Source organism: Platalea leucorodia, assembly GCF_965183815.1.
Source record: "Platalea leucorodia genome assembly, chromosome: 2".
Lineage (NCBI taxonomy): Eukaryota > Metazoa > Chordata > Aves > Pelecaniformes > Threskiornithidae > Platalea > Platalea leucorodia.
The window spans coordinates 110,304,855-110,322,625 of NC_138824.1; the positions used below are offsets into that span (position 1 = coordinate 110,304,855).

The 17,771-nt window shown below is 36.7% G+C and overlaps 1 protein-coding gene across 1 annotated transcript in view; it reads left to right on the forward strand.

Moving 5' to 3' along the window:
• The window catches only part of ROBO2 (roundabout guidance receptor 2), a gene marked incomplete at both ends in the record, with an annotated part of 464,836 nt that overhangs the window by 365,006 nt on the left and 82,059 nt on the right, over positions 1–17,771 (forward strand). Inside the window, 5 exons of the mRNA XM_082336476.1 lie at positions 2,775–2,946; positions 9,304–9,509; positions 13,579–13,660; positions 14,316–14,481; positions 16,251–16,417. Coding sequence (XP_082192602.1) covers positions 2,775–2,946; positions 9,304–9,509; positions 13,579–13,660; positions 14,316–14,481; positions 16,251–16,417 — 793 coding nt within the window. The remainder of the gene's footprint in view (positions 1–2,774; positions 2,947–9,303; positions 9,510–13,578; positions 13,661–14,315; positions 14,482–16,250; positions 16,418–17,771) is intronic.

The following is a 17,771-nucleotide window of genomic DNA, read 5'->3' on the forward strand; positions in this document are numbered from 1 at the left end:
TGATTCACTACACCCTCATGTTAATCTTAATTGAGCATCAGTGAAGTAACACAGGTTAGTGTTACTGTCTCAATATACAACTTGCCAGATTTTGCAAAGAGATGCCATAGAATAGGTGAGTTTCCACATACTGTATATCATCATACAAATCTGAAGGATGGTATTTTTGCCAAATTAGGCGTTGTCCACTGAACATACATGGCTTTTCACCTTTACGTACCTGGCTATAAGTTGTTGCTTGGCTTTACAATGCTTGCTTCTGCTTTAACTCAAGGAACTGTTTGCAGCACCACTCTTAGTGTTCAGAGTGATGTTATGTAGTCATGTTAGCCCACTCCAGTAATTTTAGGGAATTTTTCATTGTGAATCCATTTCTCAATCCTGTGTTTCTGAGCACAACCAGCTGGAAGGGAGGGGAGCTGTGCCCTCCTGAGTCATCTTTTGTGCCAACATGTGCATAAACAGCTGGTCCTTTGTACTCGGTAGCCTTTTCCCCAGAGCCTAACAGCCGCCCGCCAATGAAATGCACCAAGGCAGGGTGTGCGTAACCTTTAGACTCTCTAGATTAAATTCTTCCTTGAAATAAATTCAGCGGTATTACATCAGAGATGACTCTGGTCCCCCTATTTGCAACCCAGCATGCCACCATTGTGCCCAGATGAGCAACCCGACAGCTAATTAAAACCCGTGAAATTGTAAAAACATGTAAAAAGGGGTTGTACTGTAGTTTAGGACAAGCTATAACTCATAGTTATCTGGTCTTGGAAGGGAGGAGTCACGAGACTGATGAGCTCCTCCTGAAGTGTGGAATATTCACTGGGATGTGGTACCTCTCAAGAACAGATAAGCCCACGCTGAAGATAAAAAGAAGGGTAGCCTGCCCTTTCTAATGCAGTGATGAAGAGGATTCTGGATCTTTTTCCTCTTAAGAATTAGGAGCTTGGTCCTTGCACTGTCTTTTATGTTGTGTTTCTTTTTACACTTTGCATAATGAGTGATAAATGGAGTCAAGCTCAGCCATATCAAAATTCTCTGCTTTCTCATAAAATGTAGTGGAGTTTTCATAATACCCTCATTTGATAGGTATTTGTGCCAGGCAGAGGTTATTCTGAAAGTTTCAAGGCAATTCAGAAAACAGGGCAATTTTTTGAGACCCGCTTAGCCCTGTAGCCTGAAATTGTTTCAGAATTTTCACACTTTTTTTCCTATTGGATCTGACATGTTTACTGGGTGCATATTGATTTTTGAGGAAAAATTTGCTGTGAAAAATTTCTTGAACGTTGACATTGAAAGGGAGTAGGGGGAAAGACTCACCCTAGGGTGACAAGTAGCTAGTAGGTTAATACAATTATAAGGATACCTGGAGTGTCGGATCTTATTTAAAGCATATCTCTCTCATTTTATTGCCAAAACCAGAGATAAAGGTGTGAATTTCACTTCAAAGCAGAATTTTTTAAAATCCAAGTTTGTCACTTGTCAGCTCCAAATCATTTTTTGTAAACCATTAAGGTCTACTGCAGAAGAAGCAGATCTACAGAAAATTCATTTAATACACTACTCTATACTTTTAGATTTTCTTTTTAGCCTGTATAGACAAGCTTAAAAGTTAGTAGGGAGTCATCATTAGAAAGCACAGCAGAGCTATACAGAGCTGCAGTAATGACTGAAACCTTATCACAGCATGGTAACAGTGTGTTGGGATGTTCCTGATACAATCAGTTGTATTTATCATAGAGGCTTGTTGAGCTGACAGGAAAGCCAGACTGGAATTACTGTTGTTTAATTATTGTTTAATCTATTCCCCTTTCTGTCTCATTGGGCAATGCTGCTGACCTTTCTGTTCACATTGCCTCCCTTTTCCTGTTCTTTTTTATACACATCAAGGGCTGTGCCAGACAGTATAACTTTCTCCTTGAAAACACAGCCCTCACCACTAAAAGCTTTTCCGTCCTTTTTTGTATTATTGATTGATTCAGTTGTTCATCATATGCAATGACTTCTACATCCATTCCAGTTTTTCTTATTGACATCTCTCTTTTCTCCAATCCAGCCCAAAGGCAAAAACTAATCTCCCTGTTTTGTGCTAACCGATGTCTTATCCTACATGAGGTTATTTTTTCTCTCTGATGATTTCCATATCAGATTTATACCCTTTCTCTTCACCCTCAAGGCTCCATGCTGCTTTTCTCCTTTGGTATATTTCCGTTTTAGTTTTCCTTTTACTTCTCCTTTAAGATCTCATGCTCTACCAGCTTCTACTTTATGACCTGTTTGTTTCTTCCTCCCAGCTTTCCTTCTGTGCCACGCTCTTACTTTCTCCTTTGCCCAGAACATATTCACAGCCAAACAATAGTGCTATGCTCCCTCAAGTCTTCAGGATTCAATTCTTTCTGGTAGTTTTCTAATGCTTACTGTAGCATTGTGTCCTCCTGGTTTGACAGCCAACTAAGTATATTATTACAATTAAATTCAGAATGAAGATGAATGTGTCACAAATACAAATCACTCAAGTGCGACCGTTGGGAAATTTCTCCTTGCCTGGACCCCCAGCCAGAACACACCACTGTGTGCTGTCAAAGGGCTGTTTCTAATTTAAACTGCAAGTTGCCCAAGGCAGGGAAAGCTAGCTCTGTGTGTTCATAAAGTCATAACCACACTTACTTTTTCTTCTAGTTTATATATAGTACTTCTAAGGAAAAATCATTGTCTCTCTAGCTGAGGGAAAAGTGGTGCTTTTGTGTTTTGAATTGATGTGAGATGAATTGTCTTTGCAGAATCTACTCTTCCCAAACCAGCCTCTCCAACCCAACAGCAGGTATTCAGTGTCACCAACCGGAGACCTCACTATTACCAACATTCAGCGGTCTGATGCAGGCTACTACATTTGTCAAGCACTGACGGTTGCTGGAAGCATTTTAGCAAAGGCTCAGCTGGAGGTTACTGATGGTGAGCTATAGAGATTCCTATTGTTTTTTCCTGTCAAAAGTATTTTAAAAGTAGTGTACATAAAGGCATATGAGATCACATAATTCATACTAGTAAACAAACAAGTTTCTACAGAAAATACAATGAAAAAAGGGTCTCTGTGCAATGCTCTATGGTATCAAAAAGGCATCGAAGTCTAGTTTGCCTTTTGCTTCCCTTCTGGTGGTTCCCTAATAATACAAACAAGGTACACACCAGCTTAGAATAGGGGTGGTGAGAAAGCAAGCTTCTTGGTTCACTAGAGCTAAGATACGACTGCAAAAGATATTGTGAAGAACGAATAGGTTTGTGATTAAAGCAGTGAACTGGGGTGCAGAAAAATCGGGTTCAATTCCCACCTCAGTCCCAGTCTTCAGTATCATCTTAGGCAGCTAGTTTGGGGATGTGTCCTCAGGTCAGTTAAATCAACACAGATGCCTTGAACTTACTGGAGTTCTGTTGGTTTAGAACAGCTACAACATGTAGCCCTTTAGTCTCTGTGGCAATAAGGCACGAAGATATTTCCTTACCTTAGAGCTGTGTTCTAAGAATTTCTCAGTATGGTTAGATGTGAAAAGAGACATGTAAATACATAGGTACGGTTTTCAGGAAAGGAAGAGAAAAGCACTACATGATCTGTCTTGATGCTTACCAGTTCAAAATTTTGGCTTGGAAAGTTATCCTGACTTGAAGTTTACCTTACTCCATCCACAAACCTGAATCCTTTTCATATGTCAGGAATCCTGTTGATATCCTTTTTCATCCCATTGTGGCTAGAAGGCAGTTTGCATCCTTTAATGTTAGTAAAGAAAACAACAGAATTCCTCTTATACTAGGAGATTGTTGCATTCCCTGGCATCATTATTCCTTATCTTAACTGACTCATTAAATATCTCCTGACAGACTTTGATGAATTTTTGCCATTAAAACTGTTGTTATATGCAGAGGTCTACTTTTACTGTTCCCTTAGAGACCTGCCTGCACCATGAAAGTTTGAAAAGATGTCTAATGCTGAATAATCTGGCTTTTCACAAGAGCATATTCATCACAAGTGACAGGTAGAGAGGTTCAGACTCATGTTACAGAGGTTTGAGCATTAATTTGATGTCTTTTCTTTGTTTTCCAAAAGCTGTCTATATTTTTATGACAAGGGAAGATAATTTCTGCCTTATCCTTGCATCTTTACAAGCGCATTGCTTTTCTGTAAAGTAGTTTCTGGAGACTAAAGGCTAACCTTTGCTCTGCAGTCTCTTTAAGTCCTTTCTCTCATGCTCTATGACAAAATGATGCATTTTCATTCAATTCAAATTTAAATGTAGATTAAAAGGTCATTTAAAATTAATGGAAAGGCAGTATTTTTTAATATCTGTCCATAGCGCTGCCTGATTCAGTGCCATGACTGTGATTGGAATAAATAGAACACACAAACATTGGCTAAGAGGACATTGAGCTGTTAATGGTTGCACCTGCTGATGCTGTACAGATTTACTGCAACAGGGGCCGAGAGGATCAAATCAGGTTCAAGGATATTAGTGATGAGAAATTCTTTCTTTTGACAGACAAGGCCTGTGGTCCATCTTTATCTATTTCTTGTGTGGGGGAAAAAAAATAACAAATCCTAATGACCTCTTTGGAATTTTAGTTAGTTTATTTAACAAATCAAGAGAAAGCTTACAAAGGTGTCGCTGCTAAAATGCAAACTCAACTACAGTTAATTCTGATTAAAGGCGGTGTGCATTCCACATTGCTAGAGAAAGCATTAGCTGGTAGCTCTGCTGCTCAAGGAATGCAAGGCCTGCGTTCTTCAGATGCTTTCCAGAACCCACTGTCAGCATGATCATTATGAAACAATGCAAGATTGCTTTATAGAAATACCATTTCAACCTTGAGTCAAAGGGCAGGTGAGGTCAGGAGAAAAGTGCCAGAACAATATTGTGGAACTGAGATTATATAAATAAATGTACCATTAGATCACAGATTTTTTTTTTTTTTAATTGCTTTCAGTTAGGAAGTTAACTGTAAATGTCTAAATAGTCTTTTTTGGTTGATGCTGAGCAGAAGCTATGGAAGGTAATGATTTTGATCAGTAGGGAAATCTAATGGTTTTAAAAATATAATAAAAGATAAATACTGTGCATGCTAGCTATATACTTAAGCATTAGTGTTCCAGTTTTTGGCTGGTGGTTTCAGTTTTACTTCATAGCCCAGAATTTTTCTGTTTGGTTAATGATTTAATAATAGTGGCGAGCCATCTTTTTCATTTTGAACACATTTTTGTTTGATCCAGAGTAATTTAGATCCAATTGAAGTTCCAATACAGAATGAAAACATATGTCATGTGCAGAAAAACAAGTGCTTAATTATACCATATATAGCAGTGTTTCAGTTGTTACATTTTTGCACTTACAAGTCTTTACTGGAAATATTTTTAACTCAAGTGTTCACATGAGAAGAGATTACTAGCTGTGATGAAATGTGCTGAGTTGAGTGATAATTTTGCTGATTATGGACTGTGCTAAGAGCCTTCAGTGTATTTGAAATTCAAATCTTGTATTTTCTTGAAAGGCTATCATGTAATCCACTGTCTAACACACATATGGAAAAGCAAAATAATTTTAAAAACTGAGGCAATCTTAGCAATCCTTTCAAACTCAAGAAGTGAATATGCAGCACACAGTCTTAAAATGATAGATCATGCAAATAAACCAAATGCTTCCATCTAACTATGTCTTTGCTCAACATAAAAAGAACAGTTTACAATTAGTGATGTATTCCATAAATTTATCCATCGTGCATAGAGTATTTTGGAGAAGATATCAGTTTCTCCTAATCTAGTCATTATTTATATGTATTAATAAAAATTTTGACCACTGCATGCACAACTGTAGGATCAACCTACCAATGCTAGTTTACCCAGCAGTTGCAGTTTAGGATGGGTATTGGAATGGAGGAGCAAACTTAACCTCCCCCCGTGGATGGCAACCAAAGAATGAAATGTTTTAGGACATTTAATTAATTAAAAAGATCACATTTCAGGGCTTTTGAATGAAAGGAAAAAGCTGGACTTATACGGAAAATTCAGAACAGATGTCAAAAAAAAAAAAGAAAAGAGAGAAGGAGTTGGCAACATACATCAACAGCCCCCTCTCCACTGATTTGGAATAGACACTTAAGGCATTTTTCTCAAACTCCTCTGCAGTTTTTTGACTATAGGTCTATTGAATATTCTGGGATATGTTTCTCTCAAATCCTCCTGGAAGAATTTAATATCACTCACAGTTTACTCATCTGCAAATCTGGCAACCATGATTCTTGTCCCTGATCACCTGTACATGATATGTTTTATAGCAAGTGTGACAGTTTCAAATGGGAGAGATTCAGAATGACTTCACAGCCTCCTGTGAAGCTCTTCCACAAAAAGACAGTGGAAGGGTTGGTCTCTGCTTTTCCACCTCTCAGGAGAGCGCCCTACCCTATCATGGTAGTGTTCATCAGAATTTTGTGACTTGTGTCTGATTTTTCCCCATTAATTCACCAGGAAAACTCTTGAAATGTTGATTTTTGGAAGTGCCAAAGACAAGACTTCATTTTGCCATTCTCTTATTTTAATTTCCTGTTGTAATTTGACCAAATTCCACCCAAATTTAAACATGGTTTCAATCGATCCAAATTGCATTTGTAGTGAATAAACTGTTCATTAACAAATATAATTTGTTCTTTTCTGGTACTCTGCTCAAAATTTAAACTGCATTTTATCACAAAAGGAATCTGATAATTTTTCAGTTATGAGAATATGTGAATATATGGTTGCTGACAAATAGTTTCAAACCCATTTTTTAAAATTAAATTAATTTTGAAATCGACTTCTCTTTTACTATGGAAATACATTTTAGCCACACAAAATGTTTCTGTAGAATGGATATAAAAGTTTCCTGCTAGCAGAAAACATAAAATTTAAATAAAAAATTAAAATGTAAAAGAAACTAACAGAAATTCCAACCATTTTGTAGATATTTTTCATTATCTCTCTGTTCTTCGGGATGCTTGTGATATATCTTTTTAAACCTCTAACCGAGTTTTGAGTCCTTGTGCAGAGACCTATGTGGTAGGAGTACAAGCACGTATATACGTTTTAGAGAAGATTTACAAGTCATAGTTGTGAAGACAATACAGTCGTTCACAGATCAGTGGAAACCCTAAGTGTTCATTTAACCTTTAGCCTTAGTGTCATGGAAACCTGTAGTGGTCTTTCACCCATAACACCCTTGAAAATGAAGATTCCTTCTGGCCAGGAGACTTTCAATTACACTATCGATCAGAGCTATTTAAAGGATTATGAGCTCCTCATTTGGGCTGTAAAAAAACTAATTACATGCCAAAGAACAATATCTGTAATGCAGTAGGTTTTGAAAATACCTATATTGCTACACATATGAAAGGCAATTAGATGCAGCATATAATTGCAATGGAATAGTCAGCAACTTAAGTAATTCTTTTTCCTCAATTTTAGCTACCTAGAAAATTGGGATTTGCTGTTTTACGTTAAATCTAAATGAAAATGTACACAGCTAAGTTTTCATTTGAATATACTCATGCTGCAGGTATGCTGGTAGTACATATGAGCTGACATCAATTTTTATTTCACCAAATGGATGAACTGTGTAGTCATAAGGAACCTTAATGAGATCAAAAATTTCATATCAAGGTGAAAATGCATTACATTTTCTCTTTTCTTGTAATATAGTGTTTCCTGTCCTCTTTCTGTGTTCAGTGGGTGATATTTCAGAATTTCCAAAATAGCTTTCACAGTCTGGTGTTAATAAATAATCTGTATTGGCTTTCTGTTTTCAGTTTCAATTTCAATAAATGTGATGAACTCACACTCCAAGGTGCTACTAATACTAATGATTCTATCCTTTGTGTATCTTGTTAACAAAGGAAGGTAGTTAGTATTTTTGCAATATTACAATTTCAGAAACAATTATTTTAGGTATAAAATGTGCCACTAACGTCTCCCTAATATTTTTTGTTTATTAAATAATGTAATGAAGGTGCTTTGGATCTATTGAAGGTTCCAGAGGTTTGCATCTCAAACAGCTCAAGTACAACAGAAACCATATTGCTTCACAATAATTTGTTTTCACTTCATTGTTGGGGTCAGGTGTTGTGTATGGACTATAATGAACCAAATTCTCAGCTAGAATAAATGATTCAAACTCAATTGACATCAGTGGAGGCAGGCTAACTTACACTGGTTTAGGAGCTAATCCTGCCTGTTACAATATTTAATACCAATCATATAATTGTTCGGTTGTTCGAAGATTTAAAACAGCAGCAGTATGGCAGGTAAATACAGAAAAATGAATTCTCTGTTCTGTTATACTGATTTTATGCAGGAGTCCTAGCTTGTTTATATTCAGGTATTTCACATTCATTTTGTATAAACACATTCTTTAGAAACCAAGAGTTATATTTTGCTGCTTAACAGATGGCTCAGAGAATAGGTTCAACAGCAGAATTATTTATGAAAAATTGGTCTTTCAAGAAAAGCGAATACGAGCATTTTACCTCAACTTCAAGATATCCCACTGGTCATAGAATGAGGGTCACTGGTTACAGAGTCCTTTAAGCAGTATTTCAAGCATGCAAATGTAAATTATAAGGGGAAAAGAATTAAGAGAGTTCATGGTTTTAAAAGGTGATGAAATTATTTGATAAGCAAGCTGTTAAATAACTTGATTGAGTTTGAATTTTTCTCCACTGGAAAGAGTGGTACAGTCATTTAGATCACTCAGATTATGAAAACGTTTTGTAATATTGTTAGATATTTTTGAAAACTCGCAAGCTGAGCATGAATGGGGGATGTGGTTGGTATCCATGCTAGAATGGCTCTGGTGTTTCACTTTGAACTTTAACAGATTTTTTTCTTTTAGGTCCTAAATCAGGTAAGCAATTAAGCACATTTTGATGTGACATTAAACATGTGCTTTAAGTGCTTTCCTAAACTGGAAAAAATAAGAGGTGTACCTCAGTTCTTTCCTGGATCAATGTCTTAATTTTCATCCTGTCTTAATCAAATGAGTCTGATGATCTTTGCTAACAGAAGTTTATATATCTAGGTGTTACCTCGCAGTGGTGAAATAAAATTCTTACAAAAATGCTTTTCAAATATACCAGCTAGTTGTTAACATGTATCTGTGGGTCTTCCAAAAATAATGTTTTTAGCCTTTTAGAGGCTAACTTAAACCAGTCTGTTAAAATTGGTAGTGTCAAGGAAGGGGCTAACTGCAGCAGAGGGTCGTTAAAGGTGTGGATGCCAATGCGTCTGTCACTGTTTAGTCTTGACAGATAGGCCTCCACCCATCATCCTCCAGGGACCGGTCAATCAGACACTGGCAGTGGATGGGACAGCTCTGCTGAAGTGCAAGGCAACCGGTGACCCCCTTCCTGTCATCAGCTGGTTAAAAGAAGGATTCACCTTCCTGGGCAGAGACCCTCGAACATCCATACAGGATCAGGGAACGCTTCAGATTAAAACTCTGCGGGTGAGTAGCAATAACAAAGCAAGTGCTACAAGTGGACCACGGCTAGTCTTGAGCTGTTGGTGTGTGTCAAGCAGCTCTGCTGTCTTGCTGTCTGTTGTCTTCAAAATTAACTTAATTGTCTCTTTTACTGTGAAATTCTCACCAAGTCCACATCCTATTTCATTCTTTCACATTGTGTAGGGAAGGGGCAGGGAGAGAGAAGAGCCAAACTAGTATCAGATGTTTCTATTAGAATTCTCTAAAAATAGAATTGATATTTAAAATCTTATGCATGTTGCAATAAAACACATGAGTTAGGGATGGATAAACATGTAAAAGGACAGGTCTTCCTTATCTTTTCAGTTGGTCTTACCATGAAGCCGTTGGCCTGTTGTCTCTGTTAAAACTTAGAGCAGTTCATTTTCAACACTTGATCATAATTTTCCAAGGAGCCATTGTGCTAGCAAGTGATTCTGGAGTTCATCAGGGACTGGCCGTGCACTTTCTCCATCAGTGAGTCTTGGCAGTCTTGACCTGGCTGATTTATTCCAATGTTACGCTTGCTGGAGATGTTCCATAAGGCTGCGGATGGGAGAAGACAACTAATACTGTAACATACATGCAGTCATATGCAGAGGGATTTTTATTCAAAATGAAATGCCTGTCAGAATATTTACATTTTGACACATGAGATAATATGATATCTTAAAAGTACAAAGAAATCTTGTAATATTTCAAATAGTATAATGTCAGCTTTTATTTATAAGCATTGCATCACTAATCTTTGTTTGGGCTTTTAATTTTTTCCCTGTTCAAAGACAAAAATGCGTAGTTGTTTGTGTGTATGTGGATGAGCATGTACACGGAAAAATAGTAAGATAAATGTAATTATTTGTCAAGAACTTAAAGATAATTTCAGAAAACATTTAATTTCATCAACAGTAATTTCTGCACTTAGCTGTGCCATCCAAAAATATGTCAATAAACATAGCTACCGAGGGCAAGACATAAAGTGCCATTTTGTTTTCTGATACCATCTTATCAGTGATCGCAGATGAATTGTTAACTTCCTTGGAACCAAATGGAATTTATTAAAAAATTTATGCTAGCTTTCCTTGAGTAAACAATTTATCCTTCCTCCCTGGGCTGAAGGCAGGTTTAGGCCATGAAGGTTAATGCATTTTTCCTGTAGAGCTGGATTAAAGATTGCGCTTGAATAGTCAAGATTCCCCAGTAGTGTTAGAAAGCAGCAATTAAAGGTGGAAGCTTAGTGGTTTCAAACAAACTTTCAGGCATCGATGATGGGCTTCTGCGGAGTGTCCATGAGGCAGAAGCTCCTGGGATACCTGTCTGCATGCAGCTATGCAAACAATGAAATTGGTTCTGAATCGTGCCAGTGCATTAATCTCGCTGTTAGAGGCACAAGGTCTGTAAATGAAAGGAAAAAAAATTGCTTGCAAGGGGAGAAGAAAACAGTATTAGTAGTGAGTGTGGTTTTGAAAGACATGAAGCTTTTATTGATCCTTAAGTGGCTCATTCACTAGTAACCAATTTTCCTTAAAGGCTCAGAAAGACATTTTTTATAAACCCCTCGATTGCAGTAATGTGCACGGTTTGACTCAGACTTAAGAACAAAAACCACACATGACCATAAAAACCAGATTTTTCCCGTTCCTTGCAATTTTAATTAATTAAATATGGATTTAAATCGGGAATGTTTAACTTTTCTCTCAGGTCTACCTGAGCAAGGACTAGCAACGCTTCCTAAACAAAAAAATGGCCACAAAATATGCCTGAGTACACTTACATACCCAAGTTCAAAACAAATTGATATTTACCACCCACGTGTCCTCAGCCTTCTCCTCCCCTCACATATAATCATCGCTATTGCAGTCATAAAAGATTTCAAGATATGAGTAAAGATGAACCACTACTATTTAAAGCTTTGAGACCATCCTCTTCTGCTATGTAACTCTCTTTCTGTGTGTAAATCAGATTATTGAGGAGTCTGCAACAGTCACAGTGAACCACAGGCCACAGTCATAAACATGAAGCTAGAGATTTTTCTGATGAGCCAACCTTCCCAGTTGCTCTGAGGAAGACAACTAAAAACTCACATATGTCACTCACTCAGTACCCTTTCAGACAGGTCAACAATGGCGGAAAACTCCCTTCTGCTCCATAGAAGTGTACCACACCAGATTTAGACACCTACATTAACTGAGGAAGAAAACTGTTTATTTTACTGAATAGCAAAGATTTTCCGTTCACCTCCCCTGTTGTTTTTTCCATAGCACAAAAAAAAGTATAAATAATTGAATTATCAATACACTATGTCTGTATCTAATCCATCCACAGTCTGGAAGTTAGATAATTCACCGTAACTTGCAAGAAGCAGCATATCTCCAGCTTGCTTTATATGTTGAGTTTGCCTTCTGCAAGTTACTCTGTTGTGTATACCACATACTTCATTGAGTATGCCATACACCATCTGTCACGGTAGTACACAAATGAAGTTGAGAACCATAGCCTTGAGAAATATTCTCCATTATCACATAATGAAGAATTATATATTTAATAAAAGCTCAGAAGAAGCAAAATAAAACACTACTTCAGAATGCAATAAGGCACACTGTGGAAAATCTGTCTCCTTTCAAGAGTCTTTCTCATTTCATTAGCAGTACCTCTATATTTGAGTCTCTGAGGCATTGTCAGAGGGGTTTAATTATTTCTTGTATTTCACAGCAAAAGCACCTCCTAAATGCAAGTCATGCTCATTCAGACTATTGAACTGGCATTAATCAGTTGCTTCCTGCCCCTAAGAATAGTACGCTGCAGTCCCAGTGTATCTGAAGAAAATACCAACAGAATTCAAACCCAACAAAGCTAAAAATCAATTAAATTACATATCAACAAGTAATCTAAAGAGCATCTCACTTATTTGCCTTGACATTCTTCTTGAAGAGTGAGGTATAAGCACTTTTGCTATAGTGCCAATCTGCAGTTAGCAGAACCCATTACAATTCCTTAAAGTCCAATAAAGCTTCTTGGATGCAGTCCTATTTCCGTCAAGTCATCTGATGGTGAATATAATTCTTCTCTTATATCACTAGAGTCAGCACTCTCCCTCTTCTGCTTCCATCTCCAGATTACCATGCTTTATACATAGTGGTAGGAGGGCTCCTCTGTATATTTTGTGCTTTGTAAAGTTACTGTTTTTCACCCATCTCTGTAGTCTTCACTAGTTCCTGTCTCAGAAATCTCTACTTTAAATTTTAAGTAGGAATAGCAAAACAGTTAGCAACACTTGGTTTTCCAGTAGAACAGTTTATACAGCAATGAGATTAATATTGAAAATATAATTCAAAATGTTTTCCCCAGATAAATTTGAAATATATGAACTGACAAGGAAATCACAACAGTTTTATACAAATGCATTTTTTTTGCTACCAAAGTGCCTTGCAAGCCCGAAATAAAATCCCATGTGAAACAGAAGAAAGGTAAGCGTGGTGTAGGATCTGATATAACTTTGCCATTTGAAAATGGCTTGGAGGACTGTCTGTGCAGAGAGAACCACTCTTAAGTCTCAGCAATGGTATTCGTATGTGTGGTGGCCTGTATAGAAATGACTTCATCTGTGGTAAGAGTCTAAGATGATGTAACAGCCTTCCTGGCACTGGAAACTGTATCTCTGGGTCATGGGATAACAAACCCTGAGATTTTATCCTCTAAGTTGTTAATTGTTGTTATATTGTTACCTGATTTCACCTGCATTTGTTGTAACCAATGCAAGGATTTACACTGTCTAAAACATCCATTCTTGTAGCACTTACATGCTGTACTGGTACCATTAACAATATGAAAATTAGAATTAGAAAAGTATTAGAAGCAAGTAAGCTTACTATAGTTCTCTAAAAGTAAGCCACCATTAAATGATTGCTTGAAAATGTCCAGTGCCCTCTAGCCTGGTGTAAAATGTAGGCTAAGTCCTTCTTACGAAGAAACATTTAGAAAAAGAAAATTAGAGTAAAGTCTGTCAGCTGATTCTAAAAGGTTGTTAAAACTTCCCTTAACTGTTTTTTATGTCTAGCTGTCCGATACTGGGACTTACACTTGTGTTGCTACAAGTTCCAGTGGGGAGACATCTTGGAGTGCTGTGCTGGAGGTGACAGGTAAGCGATGTCCAGGGGCTGTTTTTCAGTTGGCACAAAATGAAAGTGTAGACTATATTAGAGCAGTCTGAGTCAAATAATCCGTTCTAGAAGTTCTGGAATTGAGATGGAGAAGTTTTAGGTGGGAAGGCTGGGTTCCTTCATATGCCTTGCATTTCATTGCTATTATCTTTAAGTGCCCATTGACATTGCAACAATTTGTATTTGTCTCCAGTGACAGCAGTATGCTATAACTCTTCTAAACAGGAGTACTAATAAACTGTGGATTTGTCCAGTAATTGGCTTGGGCAAGAAAACTATTATGCCTACACAGAGTCCTATCAAAGTCCAATGTGCTCTGGAGTTAGTACTGGAGTTGATCTGGATATAGGAACTTTCTCAGCCTTCTAGTAACTGAGGTTTTAATATTGTATGTAAATTTCAGCAAAGCCAGGCTTTCTTGTTATTCTTTCTTTTCTTTTTTTATATATAACCTTTTGAGTTTTGCAGGTTTTTTCCTTCAGTATGTACCTAAAGAATGATAGCTCTTCATCCAAAAATATACATGGTAATGATTTTGAAGATGTTTGGCGTGTTTTTCCTTTTAATCTTCTACTTTGATCAAATTTACACAATCAAGGATAAAAAGTAATTATATTGTATTTGTCCCTTACAGAATCTGGTGGAGCAACAGTCAGTAAAAATTACGATATAAATGACCTCCCTGGGCCACCATCCAAACCTCAGGTCACTGATGTTACTAAGAACAGTGTCACCCTGTCCTGGCAACCAGGGACCCCTGGAAGCCTACCAGCTAGTGCATATATCATTGAGGCTTTTAGGTATGTGAATTATTCCACTTTTAATCTTCCTTTCTAATTTTGCTTAAACCCTGGTACCAGCTGTTCTTCTGGTATTGTGGTGTTCTTTTGGACTCTACACATATCATTAGAAGTTCATTGAAAGACTCGACTCCTATGGCAGGCATTGATTCCTGTTTTTTACATTGATTTTTTTTTTTTTCAATTTATCACTTTTTTCTAAGTGATTAACTAAAGGAGCATCTAACTATTTCTTCAGGTCAACAGGAATATAACAGGACAATGCAGTCGTTATTTGTTACTTTTCCCTTAGCATTGATGATCAGTCAGAGTCTCCTGTGGGATTGCTGCAGGTCAAATGATTTGGGCCAGTGTTATCTTGACTATCATAGTACAAATAATCTGTAAATAAATGGGTAATCCTGAAGCCTCTCTGCATACTTTAATTCCTGTTCTTGTTAAAGCAGCACCTATTAATGACTTAAAGCACTTTACATTTCTATTTTTTACTGGTTTAGATAGATTAAAACTTTTACCTGACAAGGCTAGTGTTGATAATTTAGGATTTCATCCTGCAGCCCGAGGCTGAAGAGAATCCAGCTGCTCCCTTCCACACAGCAGCACTTAATACGTGGTAGGAAAGAACTCCTGGGCCCCAGTTCAACAAGTTTGTTTAAGCATGGGCCATACCCCTCACATGTATCAGTATTATACGCTTCCACTTAAAAATGTGCACATTCTTAAATGTTTTCCTTAATCAAGATGTGCAACAAATGACAAATAATTTAGTTAGTCTTTTAATTAAAATTCATGCAAGAATTTATCAAAATCATATGCGTGCAAATTTAAGAAGTTACAGTGATAATGCTTCATCCTGCTATGTTAATATGCAAAGAACATTACTGTATGTGCCGGCTGTTGGTTTTGTTCTGGAACGTTATGCATTATGTGAATGAAACAATTGAAACAACATGAAACTCGTTGCTTTCCATTTTCTTTTTCCTTTTAATATATTTAAAGAATTTTTTAATCAATGCTATACAACAAAGCACAATAAAATAGAATTTTCTCTTTAAACTTTTGTGATATTTCACCCTAGATAAGCTTTAATGGCATCCCATCAATAACTTTAACAAAAGCCAAACATTTTCATTAAAAGTTGTTTTAACAATCACACTTGAAATTTCTTCATATAGTGGATTGTAATCTAATTATAATAATGTCCAATGGAAAATGTAGTGACAGAAAAAAATATTCATATACTTTCCTTTATTTACAAGCGTGTTTTCAGACCTTTTTTTTGTAACTGTAGTTACAACTTATTATTTATACTTTTTAGTTATACTTACAACTTATTAATTATACTTTAGAGTATAAATTTAGTTCAAGGAGAATAGTTTTCTTCTAACGACAATTGGCATAATTTACTTAGCAGTGTAGAAAATTATTCTTTTAACAGGATTTTCTTTTCTAAGGTTTATGTTCAAGTGTACCCTATTTATGGTTGAAATTTACTGTACAGCTTTCCACACTTTCCTTTTGCAAGTGTTTATTTTAGAGAGATAGCAAAAACTTCTGTTTCTGTTGAAAGGAGAAATACTTCTGGCAGCTGTGTTATTTTTTTAATCACATCTTGATGAGTTAACTGAAAAAAATATTTTTATTTTTACCCTGCTTTTACTACTTTTTCCTGTATTTAGACTTGATACAGGGTTACAAAAGTAGGTCGTTTCACTTTTTTATTTTTCTCTTGCATTAGTCTGTCATCTTCAATCCTCTTCTCATTGCAGTCAATCTGTGAGCAATAGTTGGCAAACAGTGGCTAACCATGTGAAGACCACTCTCTACACTGTGAGAGGACTGCGTCCCAATACAATCTACCTGTTTATGGTGAGAGCTATCAATTCACAAGGCCTGAGTGATCCCAGCCCTATGTCAGATCCTGTCCGAACACAAGGTAATAGCAATTATTAAGGCTTACGTGCTTGAGATAAAATAGAAAGAAGGGACTGAGAGTTGACCAATAGGTCAGTCTGACCATTTGGCTTTAGCACTCTGACTGAAGGAATCATGAATCGAGCTTAACAAATAAAGATAAAAAATAGTCCAATGTTTGCTGTATCAATCTGGAGCTCAGGAGAGATAGGTTAACTCTTTAATCCTTGGTACACAGTAGACCTTTTGGTTTGCAGTTCACTTAGACTTGGTGTGCCTCCTTGATGCCTGGTTTCTGTTGAAAATAACGTGAGTTACCTAAGCTTTTCTGAAAAGTGCTCTGAATACCATGCTCTCCTCAGTATCTTTTCTCTCTGTGTCCTTACTACTTCTCCATTATTATAATAGGGATATACTATAATAACAAGTGCTTATGACAGACAGACACCATGTTTAGCATTAGTTTTAATCAAAAGAATTGCATAAAATATCTGTAGTGTATTGATTAATCTGATCCAACATATAGGCAGAGATTCATGTAAATTAAGGCTTCTGCATGCTGAGAATATTTTGAAGTTATTCTGAGAAAAGTATCGGTCTTCTATTCATATACCTAGATTTCTGAATTCCACTTCATATACCTAGATTTCTGAATTCCTTGTAATAATCCACTGCATAAACCAAGACGGAAGGCTGAAGTGGAATCCCTCATTTATAGACTGGTGATATAATCGATAGCTCTGATCCTCCATTGATATTGAATCGACTATTGAATTCTGCTTACATTACATCAAGCTCTTACTGCGTATAAGTGCCACAAACAAATTTCTCTTCACAGCATGTATTTTTTTGGCTTTGTCAACATATTGCTTGAATACATCTTTAAAGAGTGTAGTTCTGTGTTAAGGGGGTTGGAATACAGGAATTAATAATTTTTTGGAATCATGATTTTTTTCAATTCCAAAGTAATAGCTCCTGTCACAGTTAATTTAGAATGACATCCTCTGTCTCTGTTTCTGGAAGTTAAAAAAGTGTGCGTGGAGAGTGCATCCTGTGTCAGCCTCCAGCATGTGTCAGTGGTTTGGGTCCTTTGCTGGTCCTAGATGGAAAGAGAGGAACAAGAGTAGGGTGGTGTTTCTTTATCGTATAACCATCACATCCAGCCTCTATCATCCCAGTCTATTCCTGAGCAAATCTATCCTTAATAATTATCTGCTCAAAATAGTAATCATTGCTGTAAAAGGAAAAACAGAGCTGCTTTCTGAAAAGCTGTAGGAGTGAGTTGGGCAGGGATTTCATAGTTTGACTATCCATGGAGTATCGCAAGTTTTCTTCTCTTTCTTACTCTCCCGTTATTATAGGGTGACTCATGCTTT